The sequence below is a fragment of the Crocuta crocuta genome, unplaced genomic scaffold, assembly GCF_008692635.1.
Source record: "Crocuta crocuta isolate KB4526 unplaced genomic scaffold, BGI_CrCroc_1.0 scaffold346, whole genome shotgun sequence".
Lineage (NCBI taxonomy): Eukaryota > Metazoa > Chordata > Mammalia > Carnivora > Hyaenidae > Crocuta > Crocuta crocuta.
This window is the reverse complement of record NW_027527957.1, coordinates 3,608,275-3,629,594: the sequence shown is the minus strand read 5'-3', so window position 1 is coordinate 3,629,594 and position 21,320 is coordinate 3,608,275. Positions and strand designations below refer to the sequence as shown.

At 33.4% G+C, this 21,320-nt stretch overlaps 1 protein-coding gene across 3 annotated transcripts in view; it reads right to left on the bottom strand.

Annotated features, from left to right (window-relative positions):
- FSTL5 (follistatin like 5) overlaps positions 1 to 19,633 on the bottom strand; it is a 663,363-nt gene extending 643,730 nt beyond the window's left edge. For all 3 annotated transcript variants that reach the window (XM_077752758.1, XM_077752759.1, XM_077752760.1), the window contains exon 1: positions 19,508 to 19,633. In XM_077752758.1, the coding sequence (XP_077608884.1) occupies positions 19,508 to 19,633 (126 nt within the window). The remainder of the gene's footprint in view (positions 1 to 19,507) is intronic.
- Between the last annotated feature and the right edge of the window lie 1,687 nt (positions 19,634 to 21,320).

Genomic DNA, 21,320 nt, shown 5'->3' with positions numbered 1-21,320 from the left:
CCAGCTAACCTTGCAATTAAAGGGATGTTAATTAAAGGGGTGATCTAAACATTCCCTCTGAAAGTTCTTTTCTTATTTGTTTGGGATTCATTCTCCCAGGCCTTGTTTGTGGCTTGACAGATTATAGATTTGGTTTTCCTCTGCTAATATCATGTACATATTATAGTCAACTTTCCATTTCATGCATCACACATAAACATTCTCTCTAATTAATGTTGTTGCATTATTATTTTCTTTGGTCCTTCAACAACCACAGTAATAAGAAAAATACCCACAAGCAGTACAAAATTTTCACCAAAATGGGTTTCTTTTTATAAAAGACCATTTTTCTTTAGTGGTTATATTCAATGTATTCACATATACATTCATATTTAAGGTAAATAATGCATATTTTAGTACAAATATGAATATTTTATGTGAAAATATATTATCCATATTTTTANATGTTCGCTCTCATATATTCTTATATAACATATATCTTATCTATCTTATATAATATATATCTTATTTGATATATAAAAAGAATATGTGGAGAGAGAATATAGAATTCTATAATACATAAAGAATTTCCAATATTCTAAATTTTAAAAATAATATTACTTTTTTAAACACAAATTAATATTCTTATAGCTTCTTGACATTCAACTCCTTGATACAGAATTCTAGTCATTAGCCCAGTGGTTGTCTATCCTGACTGCACTTTTGAATTATCCAGGAAACTTTATAAACATCCATGTCTGGGACTTAATCCCAGAAGTCTGATTTAATTTCCTAAGGGAACAGACCAAACATCTGCATGTTTATATGCTCCTAGATGATTCTAATATGCAGTCGATATTGATAACCACTGCTTTAGAGGCCCTTAAAATCAGTCTATAGCTGTAACTGCTTTCTTGAAATAGTTTTAGATTGTTAAAAAGAAACAAAGTTGACAGAAATATACAATCTTCTACAAGTTTCTGCAATGTTTCATCATAAGGATCCTAAAAATGTTTTCTGTAAAGAGTCAGTAGTGTCTGTTATCATTTTAAACTGATAACAGTTAAAATTCACAAAAGATGATCATTTTGTTGCCAGAATTTTATTTCACATGGCTTACACCCCTGATAACAGCAAGAGCACAACAATGGTGGTAAGTAATTTTCATATCATTGCCAGGGACTGTATATTTGTGTCCTGCCTCCAAATTCATACCAATTTAATGGTATTTGGAGGTGCAAGATATGGGTGGTAATTAGGTAATGAAGATGGAGACTTCATAAATGGGATTGGCACTCTCTCTTGGCCATGTGATAACAGAATAAGAAGACTGTTGTGTATGAACTGGTAAGGCACCAGACACCATATCTACTGGCACCTTGATGTTTGACTTCCCTGTGATAGATAAAAGTCACCAAAGCAACTCAGTCTATGGGATTTTAATTATATCAGCCTGAATTGACAAGCATTTTCCTAAATTTTTATAAGTCAAAGCTTATCATTATCACTAAGCTACATTAGCTTCATTTAGAAACCAACTAATTCTACCAGTTGGTACATAATTCAAAAGATGCCTGAGCCTATGTCTCCCAGTGGCATAGGAGCTTATATATCATAAGCTTAGATAATTTCAATAAACTAGGGTCAGCAAGTCTCTATAATTAATAGCAATACTATTATAATAAAACAAGAGATTCACAAAATAAATACCGCGGCATTCAATGTTTAATTGAACTAGAGGTGCCAGTGGGAAAGCCCAACAGTATAAGAGGAATTTTGTGTTCCAAACTCCAAATGAAAACCACCAAAGGGGTGCCTAGGTTGCTCCATCGGTTAAGTTTCTGACTTCAACTCAGGTCATGATCTCACAGTTCGTGAGTTTGAGCCCCACATCAAGCTCTGTGCTGACAGCTCAGAGCTTGGAACCTGCTTCAGATTCTCTGTCTGTCTCTCTCTCTCTGCTGCTCACTTGCTCGACTCTATCTCTCTCTAAAAAATAAATAAACATTTTAAAAGAGTAAAAAAAAACAACAACAAAGGATGGCCATGCTCTCTTTTTTGTTCTTTTTTATGCTTGTTTATTTGTTGATTTTTGAAACGCTTTACTATTCTCAGATTCTTAGCTAATTTTCAATTTAGAAGGAATTTGACTGGCCCAAGAAGTACTAGGTAACAGGTCAAATGTTGAGAAATTGCAAACTTCTCACATATAAAGTATAATGCTTTCCAGTGGCAAATACTGTTTAAGAGATACAAAATCTCTATTCTATAATAAAATCTTGCTTTACTAATTATTAGCAGACACTACAAAAATAAAATCTTGAAGTCAATCCTACTGGGGGTTGAAAAGAGATGGAAACTGCTTGGAATGACTTACTTTAAAGAGTATAAATATAAAATGCCATACCTGAGAGACCACTTTATGTTAAATAAATAGATATTGGGAAATTTGATGCTTATATTATGTATAAAAGCCGTAAGAATCTTAAACTGACAAAAATTAAGTTTCCTCACATGTCTAAAAGGGTAAAAACCTTTAAGAAAATTTTAAACTTATAATTCTGTGATTTGTTTATAATTCGGATAACTTCATAAAGGAAGAATGGCTCTTTTTCCAAGTCAAATATTGCATACTAATTCACATTGTATTAAATTTCCAAAAATAGACTTAGTAAGAAATTTTGGAGCCTCCACTTTAGTACTGTTTTCTAAAAAGCTGAATATTCAGTCACTTAATCATCCTGTAATTGTTTTGCTCATCCATTAGTCAGCAGCAACAATAATATAACATCTGCTCACATCTCATTTTTTCCATCTAGGTAGACAAAAGAAAGATCTAGAATTAAAATAATTAAAAGTCATTCTGAAATACTTTACAAAACAAATATGCTGGCACAAACACTTTGGAAAACTCTTTGGCATTATTTATTAAAGCTAAACATGTGCCAACCCCATGATCTTATAATTACTCTACAAGAGGAATAAATGCAAATGTCCAACAAAAGGCATATGCAGAATGTCATAATAGCCCCAAACTAGAAGAATTCAAATACCTATCAGAACAGAATGCATAACATATTGTGAACTTTGTGTAACAAGGCACTATAGAGTACTAAAAACAACACACTTCTGTTACATTCATCAATATAGACAAACATCACATAGTGTTTAGCAAAATAAACAAACAAGCCATACACAAAAGAATACCTGCATCAAGATGCTGTTTACATATGAAGTTCAAAAGGAATACAAATTTATGGCAAAAAATCTGGAATAATGGTTACTTTCAGAAAATGGCATTGAATAGAACTGACAAACTGAAACTTCTAGATTCCAAAAACTATTTTTTATCATAATATAAGTGGAGGCACTGCAAATGTGTACATATGTAAAAATGTATTTAAGGGGTGCCTGGGTGGCTTAGTTGGTTAAGCGTCCGACTTTCGCTTGGGTCATGATCTCGCGGTTCGTGGGTTCGAGCCCCGCGTCGGGCTCTGTGCTGACTGCCAGCTCAGAGCCTGGAGCCTGTTTCAGTCTGTGGCTCCCCCTCTCTCTGACCCTCCCCTGCTCACACTGTCTCTCTCTCTCTCCTGGAAATAAATAAACCATTTAAAAAAAAATGTATTTAAATTTACAGTGATGATTTATATGTTTCACTGTATTGAAATTACCTCAATTAATTGTTGTATTTTGATTTTTTATTTAATAATACAGCCTAGTTGCTGATAGTAATATTTTGAAGAGTGGTGATTATACATAGCATGCGATTTAAGGAAAATAAAAACACAAATTTGAAAAGATACATGTATTATACTTCTTATACTATCATATCAACATTCTTTCTAGAAAACAAAACTTAAAATAGAGACTGATAAAAAAAGAGCAAAAATTGACTTATAACACTTTATTGTTTGTAACTATAAAAGGATGGTAAGCCAGAACTTTAATATGGTTAGTTTCAAGACAAGTCAGAGTCAGCTGATGTGTATAGCAGCAATTAATTCTAAAGCCACTAGAGCATAGTTTACCAAATTGCATTTCCTAGAATACCAGAAGGTGTTCAAAATTTTCTATAGTCCATTTAATTGGGAAATTCTAGTTTAAGCAAAGTTTGGAATATTTCTCAGACTTGACTATGCTCTTGTGCATTGTGGATTTCCACAGAAACACACTCTGCAGTTTTCTCCAAATGACTTGGTCATTAGAATCCATTTTCAGCAAAACATTTCACAGAAATAATGTTCTCAGGAGCAATGAATACAGACTTCTGGGAGGTGAATAAGTGACTTTATTACATCAATCAAAAGGAAAAATCATAAGATCTTAAGGAACAGTATTCAAAAAAGGGACACTAGATGCAACAACAGGGTTTGAACTATAGCACAAAACAAATTCTATTTATAATTTAAAGAGGCTGTTTTTAGTATAATAATGGACTGAAACAATGGCTAAGATTGAACAGTGAGAATTAAAGGTGTTTTCTTTCTTTCTTTTTTTTTTGAAAACACATAGTTATTTGTCATATTAAGTTTTGAAGAGAAATTTTTAGAAGCTGAAAGTCTAGTACAATACGTATATATGTTATATTTGTACATATAATACACATATATGTTGCATGTGTACAATTATGGTGATAGTGTTTTAAACAAATACATCAGAAAAATGTGCTAACCCGTAGAATCTCTAATCTATTCTTTGTTAGGAGATTGGAGTGTTATTGCAAATCTATCACTACCTGATTTTAGCAAGTTGGGCAGGTTCAGACCTAAACTGACTAGCAAAATGAAGATATTAGGCTTGTAGATAAACAAGATACATCTCAACTTTCACTTTCAATGATGCCTTTGAGATGGGTGTGTAAATAAATACAAACGTTTTTCAAAATATTTAATTTTATCTCCTGGGAAAAAAAACTTTTAAAATTGTCTTCAATTTTTTACAAAACTATATTTGGTTTCAGCTCATCTATATCCTTTGTGGATGAGTTTGAGTTCTGGGACTAGCTAAATCATTTGAAACCATAATTCACAAAAATCATTAAGTAATTAAGGCCATCCACTTCTATATTTAATTTTTATTAAGCAACAAACAAATTTTATCCAGGTGAAACTTATTATGACTCAAAAATTTAAAAAAAATCCTCTAAGTGAAATGAAAGTAGAATAAGGAGGCCTTTCTGCTCAGCTTGGTGCTTGCTTCCGTTTTCATGTATTATTTCCTAGTCACATCCATGTAACTGTAACCTAAGCATAAAATGGAATGAAAACTAGTAATCTGGTACAGTCATTCAGAGATGTCTACATACTCTTTCTCTTAGTATCGCTAATACCTGATTAAAACATACTCTTCTTTCAAAGGAAAGAAATAGTTCAGTGGACAAGCAATGCAGTCATTTTTTTCAATATAATATTGCTTAAACCTAAATAAGCTTAATAAGAGTTATTAAATTCAGAAAATAAAAAGAAATAAAAAGAGGAAGTCCAGTTCACTATTTGCAGATGATATGACACTCTATATAGAAAACCACAAAGAATACACCAAAAAAAAAAAAAAAAAGTGCTAGAACTGACAAACAAACACAATAAAGTAGCAGGATACAAAATCATTGTACAGAAATTTGTGAATTTCTATACACTAATAATGAAGCAGCAGAAAGAGAAAATAAGAAATTGATCTCCTTTACAATTGTACCACAAACAATAAGATACCCAGCAATAGCCTTATCAAAGAGGTGAAAGACCTGTACTCTGGAAACTAAAATACTGGTGAAAGAAATTTAAGAGGACACAAAGAAATGGAAAGCCATTCCATCTCATTGACTGAAAGAACAAACATTGTTAAAATGTTTAAACTACTCAAAGCAATGTACACATTTGATGCAATCTCTAAACACCAAGAGCGTTTTTCACAGAGCTAGAACAAATAATCCTAAAATTTGTATGGAACCACAAAGGACTCCAAATAGCCAAAGCACCCTTGAAAAAGAAAAACAAAGCTGGAGGCATCATCCTCCTCCAGCCTTCACATCCTCCACATTTCCATCCTCCTCAATTTCCATCTTCTACATATACAATCCTCCACAATTCCAGACTTCAAGTTATATTACAAAGCGGTAGTGACCAAAGTTGTATGGTACTGGCACAAAAATAGACATATAGATCATTGGAATGGAATAGAAAATCCGGGCATGACCCCAAACTATCTGATCCATTAATCTTTGACAAAGAAGAAAAGAGTTTCTAATGAGGAAAAGATAATATCTTCAGCAAATCATGTTGGGAGATTGGACAGCAACACGCAAAAGAATTAAACTGGAGCACTTTCTTACACCATGTACAAAAATAAATTCAAATGGAGTTTGGGGAACCTAAGGGGCTCAGTCCATTATGTATCCAACTTTGGCTTAGTCATGATCTCACAGCTGGTGAGTTCGAGTCTGCACTGGGCTCTATATTGTCAGCACAGAGCCTGCTCCAGATCCTGTGTCACCCCCTGCCCTTTCCCAACTCACTCTCTCTCTTTCAAAAATAAATATAAATATTTAAAATATATATTGAAAAAGTGAATTTAAAGACCTCTGCATGACACCTGAAACAATAAAAATTCTAGAGGAGAACATAGGCAGTAACCTCTTTGGCATCGAGCATAGTGACTTCTTTTTAGAAATGTCTCCTGAAGCAAGAGAAACAAAAGCAAAGATAAAATAAAAAGCTTTTACACAGTGAAGAAAGCACTCAAAACTAAAAGGCAATCTATAGAATAGGAGAAAACATTTGCAAATGACATTATTTGATAAAGGTTAGCATCCAAAATGTATAAAGAACTTATAAAACTCAACACCCGCCAAAACAAATAATCCAATTAAAGAATGGGCAGAAAACATGAATGGACATTTTGTTTCTCAAAGAGGACATACAGATGGCCAACAAGCATGAGAAAAGGTGTTCAACATCACTCATCACCAGGGAAATCAAAACTACAATGACATATCACCTCACAACTGTCAGAATGGCTAAAATCAACAACACAAGACACCATAGGTGTTGGTGATGTGGGGAAAGGGGAACCACCTTACACTGTTGGTGGGAATGCAAACTGGTGTAGCCACTCTGGAAAACAGTATGGAGGTTCCTCAAAAAGTGAAGAATAGAATTATCCTACCATCCAGTAAATCACTACTAAGTATTTACCCAAAGAATACAAAAATACTAATTCAAATGGATACATGTACCTTGATGTTTATACCAGCATTATCTACAATAACCAAATTATGGAAAAAGCCCAAGTGTCCATCAACTGATGAACAGATAAAGAAGAGGTGATCTCAGAGAGTGATTGAGAATATTACTCTAAGTGAAATAAGTCAGAGAAAGACAAATACCACATGATTTCACTCATGTGGAATCTAAGAAACAAAACAAATGAGCAAAGGAAAAACAGAAAGGCAAACAAAGAGATTCTTAACTATAGAGAAAAAACTGATAGTTCTCAGAGGGGAGGTAGGTGATGGGATGGGTTAAACTGGTAAGAGGGATTAAGAAATGCACTTGTGTTGAGTACTGAGTGTGTACAGAATTCTTGAATGAAACTAATATTACACTGAATGTTAACTAACTGGAATTTAAATAGAATTTAAAAATTAATAATTATAAAATTTGTTCATATATACTTCTTAAATATATATAATCCCTAAATAAATTTAAAGAATAAATAGAATAATTAAAAAGTCCAAAATATTCAATTAGTGAAACAGAATTGACACAATTAGTGGTATACTATGGATGCTGTATCAACACTTGCTACATAACTATGGTAGCAACAGGAACATAGAACACAGTAGGATTAAATATCTCTTACTTTCTTCTTTTGCAAAGATGAAATGAAACTTCATTTTTAGACTTATTAAAATTCTAATATAATGTGATAAAGCAAGAAACATTTTCTCATTACAGTAGTTATAAGTCGTTTTATTTTTTCTTTTCTTAACTGGAGTTTTAATTCCTTCTCATCAGTGTTATTTCTGCCATTTCTGGTTTGCATATGGTTAATCTCACAGAAGTGAGTTATAGAGATGACATACTAGGGAAATACTGTTTCAGATCTTAAATTGGGTGTGACTGATTAACTTTAGTGGCTCATAAACTAACTGCAATTGATGAATTCCTAAATTTGTTAACAATGAAACATGAGTGAAATAAATATGATATTTTGAAGTATATATATTATCATGTATTATAAATACATTGATATATAATTATATAGTATGTATAATTCTAAATATACATAGATATAAACCTGTCCAAAGGTAGACTCTATTCTTCACATTGTTTTTTATTTTTTTTAATTCTTTTAATGTTTTATTTATTTCTGGGAGAGAGAGAGACAGCGCGAGCAGGGGAGGGTCAGAGAGAGAGGGAGATACAGACTCGGAAACAGGCTCCAGGCTCCGAGCCGGCAGTCGGCAGAGCCCGACGTGGGGCTCGAACCCACGAACCGCGAGATCATGACCAGAGCCAAAGTCGGACGCTTAACCGACTAAGCCACCCAGGCGCCCCACATTGTTTTTTTATTAAATCACACTAAAGACTCTAACAGTAGTTCTATCTAGTTTAAAATTTTACAATGATATAAATATTTTGATAAAACACTTATATATTCTTTGAAGTATTGAAGGAATGTAAAATACTTCAACAACTGAAAATAAAAACAATATTACAAAAAATGGACAAAAATTTTTGGACACTTCACGAAACAAAATTTATGAAAATGAAAAAATTTTCAATGTCACCACCAGTCATCAAAAAAAAATATTAAAACTACAAAAAATACCATGCTTTAGAATGACTAAAATAAAAATTAAGAACAGAAAACAGCAAAAGTTGCCTTGAATGTAGAGTCACTGGAAATTTTATACATTACTGTTGAGAATATAAAATTGTATATTATGAGAAGTTCTGGTGGGGTTTTTTTTAAAGGAACACTAGTGTAAGAACCAGCAATCCACTCCTAATAATTATTAACTATCAGCCTACAGAAAATGAAAATATATAGCAAAAAGACATACAAGAATGTTTAAACTCAATTTATTTATAAGAGTTACAGACAGGTTTCCATCAACAGGAAATAGATTTTAAAAAATTAGACTCTGTGATATATTCATATGGTAAAATATTACTCACCAATAAAAGGGAATGCACTATTAAGAAAAACCAACATAAATGAATTTCTATAACATTATTATTTTTTAAAATTTTTTTAACGTTTTATTATTTGAGAGAGAGAGAGACAGCGTGAGCAGGGGAGGGTCAGAAAGAGAGATGCAGAATCTGAAGACAGGCTCCAGGCTCTGAGCTGAAAGCACAGAGCCGGACACGGGGCTCCAACCCCGGAACCGCCAGATCATGACCTGAGCGTAATCGGATGCTTAACCGACTGGGCCACCGAGGCGCCCCTCGATAACACTATTTTGAGTAAAACAAGTATTACACAAATCTGCATATATGGGATGATCCCATTTACAAGACATTTTAGAGCAGACAAAACTCTACTATGGTGAATAATATCAGAATACTGGCGCCCTCAGAATGAATGAGGAGGGCAGCAGAGATTGACAGGGAAGAGGCATGAGGCAACTTTCTTGGGGGCAGGGGTTTTCAATATCTTGATACAGTTGTATTTTGAATTTTTTAGATTATTATTTTTGAGAGACACTGAGAGAGTGAGGGAGGGGCAAAGAGAAAGGGAGACAGAGGATCTGAAGGGGGCTCTGTACTTACAGAGAGAGCCTGATATGGGGCTTGAACCCACGAATGGAAGATAATGACCTGAGCCGAAGTCGGATGCTCAACTGACTGAGCCACCCAGGTGCCCCATGTATTTTGATGTTTACTGCAGATGTGTACCCATTTGTTAAAATTCAAAGAATATAGACATAAGGCTGGGCCTTTCCATTGTGTGTAAAATGTATCCCATAAGAAACAAAATCTCTAAATAAATATTTAACTCTAATAAGTGATGTGCACTAAAATATCTAAGAAAGAAAAGTTTACTGTCTATAAGTTGAAATAAATAAATAATAAGGTAGATTAATAAACGAAAAGAGGGGTAGAAATACACACAAACATAAACATATACATGTGAAAACCAAGCATAATAAAATATTTATCTAGGTCTTGGTTACATGAATATTCACTGTAAAGTTTATTCAAATTTGCTATATATTTAAAACCTAATTCCAAAATTTGAGAGAAATAAAATATAAGGGATACAAAAAGTTCCTAAACCTTTATACAATTAAAATAAATGTTTACATCACTTCAAATAATATATTTTAAAAGTTTATGTTGGGGGCTCCTGGGTGGCTTAGTCGGTTAAGCGTCCGACTTTCGCTTAGGTCATGATCTCGTGGTTCCTGGGTTCGCGCCCCACGTCGGGCTCTGTGCTGACGGCCAGCTCAGAGCCTGGAGCCTGTTTCCCAGTCTGTGACTCCCTCTCTCTCTGACCCTCCCCTGCTCACGCTGTCTCTCTCTCTCTCTCTCCTAGAAATAAAACATTAAAAAAAAAGTTTATGTTGTATTTGTTTACTTATTTGTTTGAGTATTTTCAGAACACTTGTTCTTGTGCGGTCTTTATGAAAGATTTATATAAACCTAATTGGCAAAGCATCCAGCAGAAGGTTGATAGTAGAGGAAGGTGTGGTGTCAAGAAGCATATGTGTGCTTGGAACTCTGGACTCACTTTGGTTGTTAACCTAAAGCTGCTCCAAAAATAGTTGTGAGCATAAAATACACAGTTGCTGAATCACTATGCTGTACAAGTGAAACTAACATGACATTGTGTGTCAACTCTATTCAAATAAAAAAATTAAAAATGAATTATTTTGTAAAAATACATTTTTAAAAAGCCTGTTTAAAAAATTGAGAAAGACTAAAAGAGGCCCCTACCTCAGAAGAAAACAAAACCACATTGCCAGGATTTCTGATAGCATATATAAGCCAACTTCTGACAGAATATTTAATTGTTTTTAATGTTTATTATTTATTTTTGAGAAAAAGAGAAACAGAGCATGAGCAGGGGAGGGGCAGAGAGAGAGGGAGACAACAGAATCCAAAGCAGCCTCCAGGCTCTGAGCTTTCAGCACAGAGCCTGACACAAGGCTCGAAGGTCATGACCTGAGCTGAAGTTCGACATTTAACCAACTGAGCCACCCAGGAGCCCCTGACAGAATGTTTAAAACAGGCTTTTATGGTCGTTGGCTATTTCTATCAATTGTTAATGTAATGATGGACAGCCCCATCTCTGAATGGGTTGTTTGTTTAACCCACACAACTGGTAAACTCACAATCACTTTCAACTAGTTCAACAACTTAACTAAGCATGTTTTTTCTAGTGCCTACCCCAGCAAATACCCTAATCACCCCATTTATTTTCCTGTAGACTAGTCTCTATGAAGCAAACTTGGCACTGGCTGTCCCTGTGGACCAGTTCCCTTGCTATTTATTAAGTAAAGTCTTTTATTGTATTTTCAATCCATTCATTTGAGAGGTTTACTTCACCAATAATCACAGGCAAACCAACATGTGTATTGAAGAACTTAATTTGAATCATTTTGCTCAGCAGCTACTTAATAAACACTTGTTGATATGAGTGAATGCATGTTTTTGCTGATGAGAAGCTGGGCTTGAAGAAACATGTTAATTTAAGGGGGTAGTGTGTTAAGGGAAAGAAAACTGTTCTGGAACTTGGAAAATATGGATTCTAATCTTAGCCGAGCCACACCCACCTGTGTAGTTAACAGAGAACTTTGCCCTTCAGCTCCTTAGCATTATATACATTTTTTAAATTGATTGAATATTTTCTACTATCTTGTGGCTCCAAAAATCTAACTTTCAGCTCATACCTAGGGTGCTGATGCCTGGAATAAGCAGTGAGTAATACTAGTTAAAAGTAATACCGCACACTCATTTGTGGTTCATATGCCATAGGGTGTTTATCTTTTAAATGTGCTGAATATCAAGCTCGTAAATCAGGATATTTCCTTTCATTTATAATACAGAGGTGTGGTAATTGAATTCACAATAGAATTTTAATAATTGAAGATGTACAAAACAACTTATAATTAATTTACACATTGAAGTAGTGAATGCAAATGCTAGCTTGCAATACATTAATATTAATGATTAGATAAAGGCATTTCTACTTCATTCACAGCCTTTAACTCATGACCTGTTAACTCGCAATCCTTTTTCCTACATCTATTGTGTAGCGTATCCACATTAGACCCTGTTATCATCAGCATACCTATATTTTATTTTTTGAATGTAAGGTAAAAGAATGCTTAATTAGCAGATAATATGGGTATGTTAATAGTGGGTTTTTCTATCAAACTAGCATAATGTAGCACTCTCCTTGCCACAGAAATGGTGAAAAAAGACAACTATATCTAGAGATAAGAAGGTTTTGGAAGTCAATGCAAAGACAATGAACAGTAATGACAAACTTATTTCACTGTACCTAGGTCCTAAGTGAATCAATGACTGTTCAGAAAAACAGGGGTAGGATTGTGTGTTTGTGTGTTTGATTGTTTAACTATCAGGATATTTTTTTAAATTTGTGCATTGGATAAAAGGAAGCACTGTAACACAAGTCAATTGAAAATCCATACTGGGGTGGTTGAAAGCATGATATGTGCCCGAGGCTAATACATACATAGAGTTTTCTGAAATTCTGACAAGCTTGGCTTAAATGTACTATATAAATTTGACTTTATTTGCCTACTTTGTTGTACTTTGTGAATAGATGTAAATAGAATGCTAAAACATCACATGTTTAACATTTAAAAACTTTAAGTCTTCAATGGAAAGTAGCTCTATTCTTTCAAGTTATAGCTACTTTTAAAGCTTTACAAAAAATAGTTTAATGTAGAGTCAGAGAAGTGTGAAGGAGCACCCTTTTTTGCATACCACCTTACACATCTATAATAATAGTACTGCTTTGAGAATTCATTCTTGAAGGGATAAAATAATTTTCTATAGCAGGTCCTCATCTTGAGAATTTTAAGTTAGATATATCCCTTTATTGACTTAGTTTTGTTAAGCAGAATGATTCAGTCTACTGCTTGCCAATCTCCCCCAATTTATCAAATATACCCTAGTTTGATGGAGCAAACATGCAAGCAGCACCTCCAAAGGTGAGCAAAATATTTCTCTCCCCTCAGAGTTCCAGAAAGGTACGGTAACCAGGTAAAGGTAAGACGAACCTTTAACCATGTACTGGGTGCTCAAATCAACTTGGAAACACACACAGAATTAACTTTGGCTTTAGATACACTTGATGGCAATTCTAACTTCCTGTTAAAGGCAATGCTTTCCATATGCATTGGGAGACAATCTTCATGGCCCCTCATGTTTCTGAGGCACAGAAACATGTACAGAGACACAGAGCCATTTGCTCTAGACTATCTGGTCAGGAATATTTGGGTAGAAAACTGCCTTGAAACATAGAGATAACCTCTCTCGCTAGAGCAAAGGGCAAGTGTGTTTAAAACCTTAAAAAGACAGATTTTGTATGACCATTCACAGCAACAGGCAGGAATACTTGCCATCCAGTGTAATAAAGATCATGTCTTTCTCTGGTACAAAGAATAGGCAGGCTTCTGGGCCATACAATAGAGCTGATATCCTTCAACTCACAGATCTTCTCATGTAACATTCTCTGTGTTATGTGCTGTTTAACCTGGTCTGGGAACTAGCTCAGTTAATACTGGAATTCCATTTCTCAGAAATAAAGTTCCAAGAATGTTCTTATTTTTCAAACATAATTTACTTGACTAGAAAAAAAAATCTGAGATTTTATTAATAATATTAAGCCATTATGATGTATATGGCATAAACAGATCAATTTATATATTAGTTAGTGCAGTCTTTAATATTTAATTAATTATTTGACCAGTACTCCTTCACCCCCTTCATCACCACCATTGGTTGCTTTTATATAGAGTGCTTTCTGGCTTCTGCAAAATATATTAACATTTTAAGAGCCTTCCGGTGAACGTGCTGCAAGCAGTCAGCTATTTCAGATGGAATGGAACAATTTTTCCTCAGTCAGGAAATAATGCTCCTGGGTTTGCCTGAAGGTTTCCAACCTCTAAGCAGTCATGGTTTTGATGTGTTGTTTAATGTTTGTCTCCTTCCCTAGAGTTCTCTCCTGCTACTCTGACCAATCCACAGCTACCATTCTTTAATACCAATAGAAAAAACTTATCTCTCACAAATGATGTATTTGAATTATTCTGTACGACGGTGCATAGCAACACTCTCTGGACACATTAAATTATGCCAACTCTCCCCATTTACACAGTAACTACTCTTATAGACAAACATTTTGATTTAGAAGGTAAAGGAATCATAAAGCCCTTTTGGTTTGCAGGATAGCTTTGTACCATGAAGCTGGACATAGCATTCTCTGGTCACACAAAGAGGTAAGAATTTGAAGGTCTCTAAGGACAGTAGGTATACTCAAAGAACACTCCTGTTGTCCTCCTAAGATCTTCCTTCAAGCCTGACTTTGATTATCACCAGCAGCACACAATGCAGCAATGTGATCAGTGCTATAGGTAAGGAAAGGGATATGAGGTATAGTACTGTTCCTAATAGGATTTACAACCAACCAATGAGAGTATATGGCAATATACTAAAATATTTTGACATGCACGTTACAGGGTTATAAACACAATAGGAAATTACCCTGTGGTCAAAAATTATGACCCAGCAAGAAGTTGGGACAAGAAAGAGAGAAGAGAGAGTAAGAAAAAGCCAAAGACTGGAAATGAAATAAGAAGCCAAGATGGTATAGACAAAGGAACCTGGGATTGCTGATTAGGTGATATGAGTTTAAGTTGTAGTTCTGTCTTTACTGGTGAGGATATCTTTATTGGTGAGGATAGGCTATGGTCATGCTGAGATAACAAACAACTCCCAAATCTCAGTAGTTTAGAATGATAGTGTTTTGCTTTGTTTTTTCTCTCTTTCGTTTTATCTTTCAAGACAATTACTAATTACCTGAGTGTTTTACTCCTAGTTATTTAGACACTTGGGATGACTGAGCAACCACTACCTTGAACAGATGCTGTTTGTGATGCTAGAGGAAAGAGAGCTCAGGACCATTCTGTAATTGTAGTCAAATGTTCAACGCAGATGCATCCCATGGCACTTCTATTAACTCACTGGCCAGAACTAGACACAAAGTCCCATCCAACTGCAAAGGGATATAACATCCTACCTTCCTACCATGTGATCAGAATGTGGGGAGAGTAGGAAATATATGATACACAGGTCAAATTACTACAAAAAGTTCCCATTGTACACTCTGCATTATTTAGTCTGTGTATTCAATCCTTTTTCCTAAATTTCTTGGTATGTAACATTAAAAATTACTATACATTTGTGAATCTAGTTTCCTCACTTAAGAAATAATAAAATTCCTTACTACATATGAATATTCATAATTAAATGACCTAATGAATGGAATAAAGTTAATGAATTCCTACATTTGATGTTCCATAAGTGTCTGTTGGATAACTCAGCAGTTAAAATACATGATCAGCTCCTTCAGACATACTGCAGACTATAATTAAAATTTCTAGAATTAGCATGATGAATTTATGTGGTATTCACTTTTATCTTAAGACACAAATATGTTTCAATCACATTTATGTGTACATATAGTAATAAATAACATAAACATGTATATATATTTATATTTTGATCGACAATATATTTCTGTGTAATCTGACAAATAAGTCACATTTTATTTTTTCTTCCTCAAAGAGGATTCATTATACAGTTGGCACACAAATATTTGGTAAAAATGAATCTTAAATATAACATTTATTCAGAGTCAAAGTACTGACATCTTTCTGGGGAAAATGTGGAAAATAGATAATTATATCTCAAGATCTATTTTATCTATTTTTTATTTTATAGTTTATTAGTCAATAAATATATTCAATACAGTGGAGCCTAAATCAAACAGAAAATCTTCCCTAAGTCTTACAGAAATATAGACATTTATATTCTTTGTGATTTAAATAAAACTCGAGGTCAAAAAATAACAAATAATAGGAAATTAATTTATGTAGGTTAAAATAATTTATTTTAAACATTTTATTAAGTATTTGTTGTATTTACTATGATAAAATGATAGAAAAATCATACCTAATTAATTTATTATTAATTATAATAAACCCTATAATGTAATTATATATATGATATATATATATGTATGATTTCAGCCTTATTCTAGTCAGTAGATGGAGTCATTCATTCCATATATATTTATTAAATTTGGCCATGTGCCAAATACAATTCTAGGTCCTGCAGGATTTCAAGATGAATAATGGTTCACATCATTATGGAAAGGGACAATCCAATAAACTAATAAATAAGTGAAATATACATATATAATATACACATACACATATTATATGTACTTATCATATAAATATATATGTCAAATGCTGATAAGTTCTATGGATGAAAATGTATTTTATTTAAAAAAAACTTTTTAAATGTTCATTTCCTTTTGAGAGAGAGAGAAAGAGAGAGAGTGGAGGAGGGTCAGAGAGAGAGAGGGAGAGGGAGATGCAGAATCTGAAGTGGGCTCCAGGATCTGAGCTGTCAGCATAGGGCCCAACAGGGGGCTGGAACCCACGGAACATGAGATCATGACCTGAGCGGAAGTCGGATCCTTAACCAACTGAGTCACCCAGGTGCCCCTGGATGAAAATATATTTTAAAAGGAGATATAGGAAATGCCTGTGACCCTACCGTTTTTAATTATGGTTTGTGAAATCCTCACCACTAATGTTGCATCTAACCATAACTGAAATGGGAATCAGTGGAAAAAAGGATACCAGGGCATTTCTGGGATCTAAATAAAAATTAATTCAAATAGAAATAAAGGCAGAGTGCTTGGGTGGCCAAGTCGGTTGAGCATCTGACTGGATCTCAGCTCAGGTCTTGATCTCAGTGTCATGAGTTCCAGCCCTAGTGTTGGGGCCTACTTAAAACAGATAGATAGATGATAGATGATAGATAGATAGATAGATAGATAGATAGATAGATAGATAGATAGATGATAGATAGATAGATAGATAGATAGATAGATAGATAGATAGATAGATAGATAGAAAGACTATAATGAGATTAATCTTCAAAGTCTTGGGGGAAATAAAGACCTGTATTCCCTGTGGTTGGGTAGGGTGTTGCTAGTGAGTAGAAAGTACTTGTGAGGTTTTGGCAGGGACTTTGACAACCTAGGATACTTCTTTATTCTTGTCAAAATACACACACACACACACACACACACACACACACACTCATGGAATGCCTTTTATAACTTAATTTTACCTCTGTCTCAAATTGTTTGAAAGTTAGGTATTACTAACATTCTCTGCCTCTCTGTTTTAAATAACAGTAATAATATATTATCGCTAACTATTTAAGGTAAGACCCATAGAGATCGAAAAGATTGAGAGGTAACTTTGATCATTTGGGGGGATTATCAGTGTTTCTAAAACAGTCTTGACTCATTGTGTTGTTTCTTTTCTTTAAAGGTTTAAGTAATGCATGATCAATAATTTATTTTCAACATCCAAATTTAATTTAAAATAGTTTGCTTATAAATGTATACTGACACATAAAAACCTGTGGTATTTTATTTAGCAGAAGAAAAATAAAAACAGCATAGCCATGCATTCTGCTGGTCATTTTTCTGCCATGGAGTCAAATAAACAGTCTCAACTATGCTCATGGCACCAGAAAGTAAAGATTAGAAAGGCATTGTTTCCTACCTCAAGACATATAACTTAGGGGAGACAAACAGCAGAGAATAAATATTCACTGGTATGTAACAAAATAAGTCAATATATTGGATTAATAATATTTTCAGGGTATTCATAAAGGAGTTATTATTTCTAAACTTTGGACTAGTCTGTGAGGTAGGGGACACAATGATAATTGAAAAGTAGTGGAACGAGTCGAATTATCCAATTGCATTTATCTAGAAACTTATTTCCTTTTACACATGACTAAATTTTAACAATGATTTTTGACACTTAGTATATTTTCATATTTTACTTATTTTGCTTTTTTCTGGCTATCAAGCTTATATTTCATGTTAACTCAGTCAATTAATATATTTAATACATATATACATTCATTGAATCTCTTAATGTTTTTACAAATTGATTTTTCATTTATAAAATTAAACAGGTAGATCTTTATAAGATTGTTTGCTTATTAAATAAAATATGACATTAAAGAGCTTACCCTATGGTCTGGCACATAAAAATCCAAGTAAAACTTAGCTTTTTAATCAAAACACTGTAATATTAAGAAAGAATTTTAACAAAAATGTATGCATGGATATATATTTGTATGTATACAACACAGGTTTGAACTGGGTGGGTCCAATTATACACTATTTTTAAACAAATGTAGTACAGTAGTGTAAATGTAAATTTTCTCTTCCTTCTACTTTTTAATAACATTTTCTCTCTAGTTAACTTTATTGTGAGAATGTAGCATATAATACATATAACATACAAAATTTGTGTTAGCCAACTGTTTATATTATCAGTAAGGCTTCAGTCAACAATAGTATTGATATTTAAGATTTGAGGGAGTCAAAAGTTATGCATAGATTTTCGACTACATAGGGGTACTGCCCCTAACCCCACATGGCTGAAGGATCAACCGTACTTATATTTATTTTAAGTATTTTGTTTAAGACAAGTAACATATGAAATTTTAAAATATATTCTTTCTCCTGTAATTATTATTATCTTCTCTCTATTAAGACCAAAATGTATTATAAACTTTTAACTTGATTGAATTAAGCATTGCTTTAGTATCATGATCTGTTACTAAAATAAAAACCATTAGCTTAATAATATAACTATATAATCTATATAATTTATAGGATGTCTAAATATCAACTTATTTTATACTTGAAACTATTTAACATAAGGAAGTGAGGTATTTGCCCAATATAAAATAACTTAACATTATGATTTTTATGAAATTAAAATGTCTAATGATTTCTACAAATACTAATTCTTTGCCAACCTATATATCTCCAGATGATACAGACATCCCTTTTTGGTTACTTTTATTGTGAATTATAAAACATGATACTTATGTTTTAGTTTAAAAATTCCTAACTTAATATGGGAATGAAAGAAACTATCTGGTTGATTAGGTCTTAACAGACTTACTTATTTTTATAAATCCGTTACTATGGCTTAATGGAACTTTTAATGATTTTTTTCAATAAGCCATCTCTGTATCTTGTCAAGAAATATTTAATTCCCCAAATTATAAATGTCTAAATTACTGCCATTTTATATTTTAAAATTCTGAAGGCATACACTGACATAAGTGCTCCTGAGTGAATAATAAAGCAGACACCTAGTAGTTTAGTTCGTAATTGGTAGGCACTGTGAGCAAATTCAGAATGGTGACTGTACCTTGTGTCGCAATCTTATTAGAGGTTGGTAGGATTTAAGGCCATATCCTGCTTCTTTGGGTGGCCTTCCTTCTGACTCCAGAAAAATGAATCCAAGAATGAAAACAGCTGACCAGCACTTAAACATTCTTATTGCTTTTACCTGTGAAAATTAGCATTGCAAGTAATCAGAAAATGCATTATATGTTGAAAAATGCATCAAGAAGTACTTAATAGAGCATAGAAATCTCCACAGATCTAATCAAAACTTGTAGGCAACTGCCAACTGAATCCATAAGAGGTAAGCCTCTCCAAATAAAGATTAGAATCCCCTTCATCATAACAAACACTTTTTTTTAACATTTCTCACTCATACAGCTTTACACAACATTGCATACATAAAAATATAGAAGCCAACCAAAATGTATTGAGGAAAAATTTATTAAAATCAAGTTGAAAGGAAATGAAAATGAAAGAAACTTTAAACCATGGCTAATTTTCTAAGCATCTATATAGAGTACAATTATCAACATACTTATAAATCTTTAACTCCTCTTTGAGTACATTTGATGAATAACACTTAACTAAAATAATCCACCAGTAAAGATTGCTGAGAGTTTGATAAGGTAGTTTTCTATGGTAGGCACTTAATAAACTGAGGTACAACAAAAATTAAGCAGACAGTTATACTGAGTTGTGAAGGCATTTTTCCAACACTATCATAAAGAATATCTTCAAAAAATTTATTCCTAAGTGCTTTAAACTAAAACCTATAGGAGTCTTTCCACTGCTCTGTGTCTTTGGACACACCAGAGAAATTGTAAAATAGCATAAATTTATAATCATATAAACTCTAAGCCCTCTTTCAAACCAACAAATCAATGTTTTTTTTTAATTTATAACATTTTATTTATTTTTGAGAGACAGACAGAGCATGAATGGGGGAGGGGCAGAGAGAGGGGGAGACAGAATTTGAAACAGGCTCCAGGCTCAGAGTTGTCAGCACAGAGCCTGACACGGGGCTTGAACCATTGAACCATGAGATCATGACCTGAGCCAATGTTGGATGCTTAACTGACTGAGGCCCTTAGGTGCTCCAACAAATCAATGCTTTGAATTAAACTATATTCTGTTTTATCATTTTCCACCAACATATCTCTGCCCCTATTGTGACAAAAAAAGGAGCTCCTTCTCCTATCTAATCCATACTGTACATCTGTCTGACTTCTTGAGACACTTAACCAATTATTTAACCATGCTTATTACTGTTTTCTAAACTCCCTCACTCAGTTATTAACTTCTATCCTTAAAGGTGCTCAAATCACCCAGGTTTTTAAGATTATTTTTCTCCTCTACTTTCTGAATTTTATGAAAGAGTTGTGTATCACATTCTGGCTAATTTCTGAACCTCGTCCACTCAAGCATTTCTATCACTCTATCCAAATAACATTTCTTTTTTTCAAGAAATAGTCACTTTACTTGATGTTTATGACACTCCTCACTTCCAGTTCTGTAGAATTTCTGTAAAGAAAACTCCTTCTTAGCCATTTTGCGAGTTCATCCCACTCCTTTGTTTCACCATTTAATATTATAGCTTATCAAATATTGTTGTTAGCCACATATCTACTCTATTCATCCAGCCAACATTCAACAACATCTGTGGTTATAATTACAGCTACCTCCTGCTTTTCAAAATTTACCTTAGACCACTTTGCTTTTACTGAACACCTACGTATGTACCTATTTTCATTAACCAAAAGAAATACGAAAACAATTTTTGCTTTCACACACACACACACACACACACACAAACACACAGTGTAAAGGGTTAACGG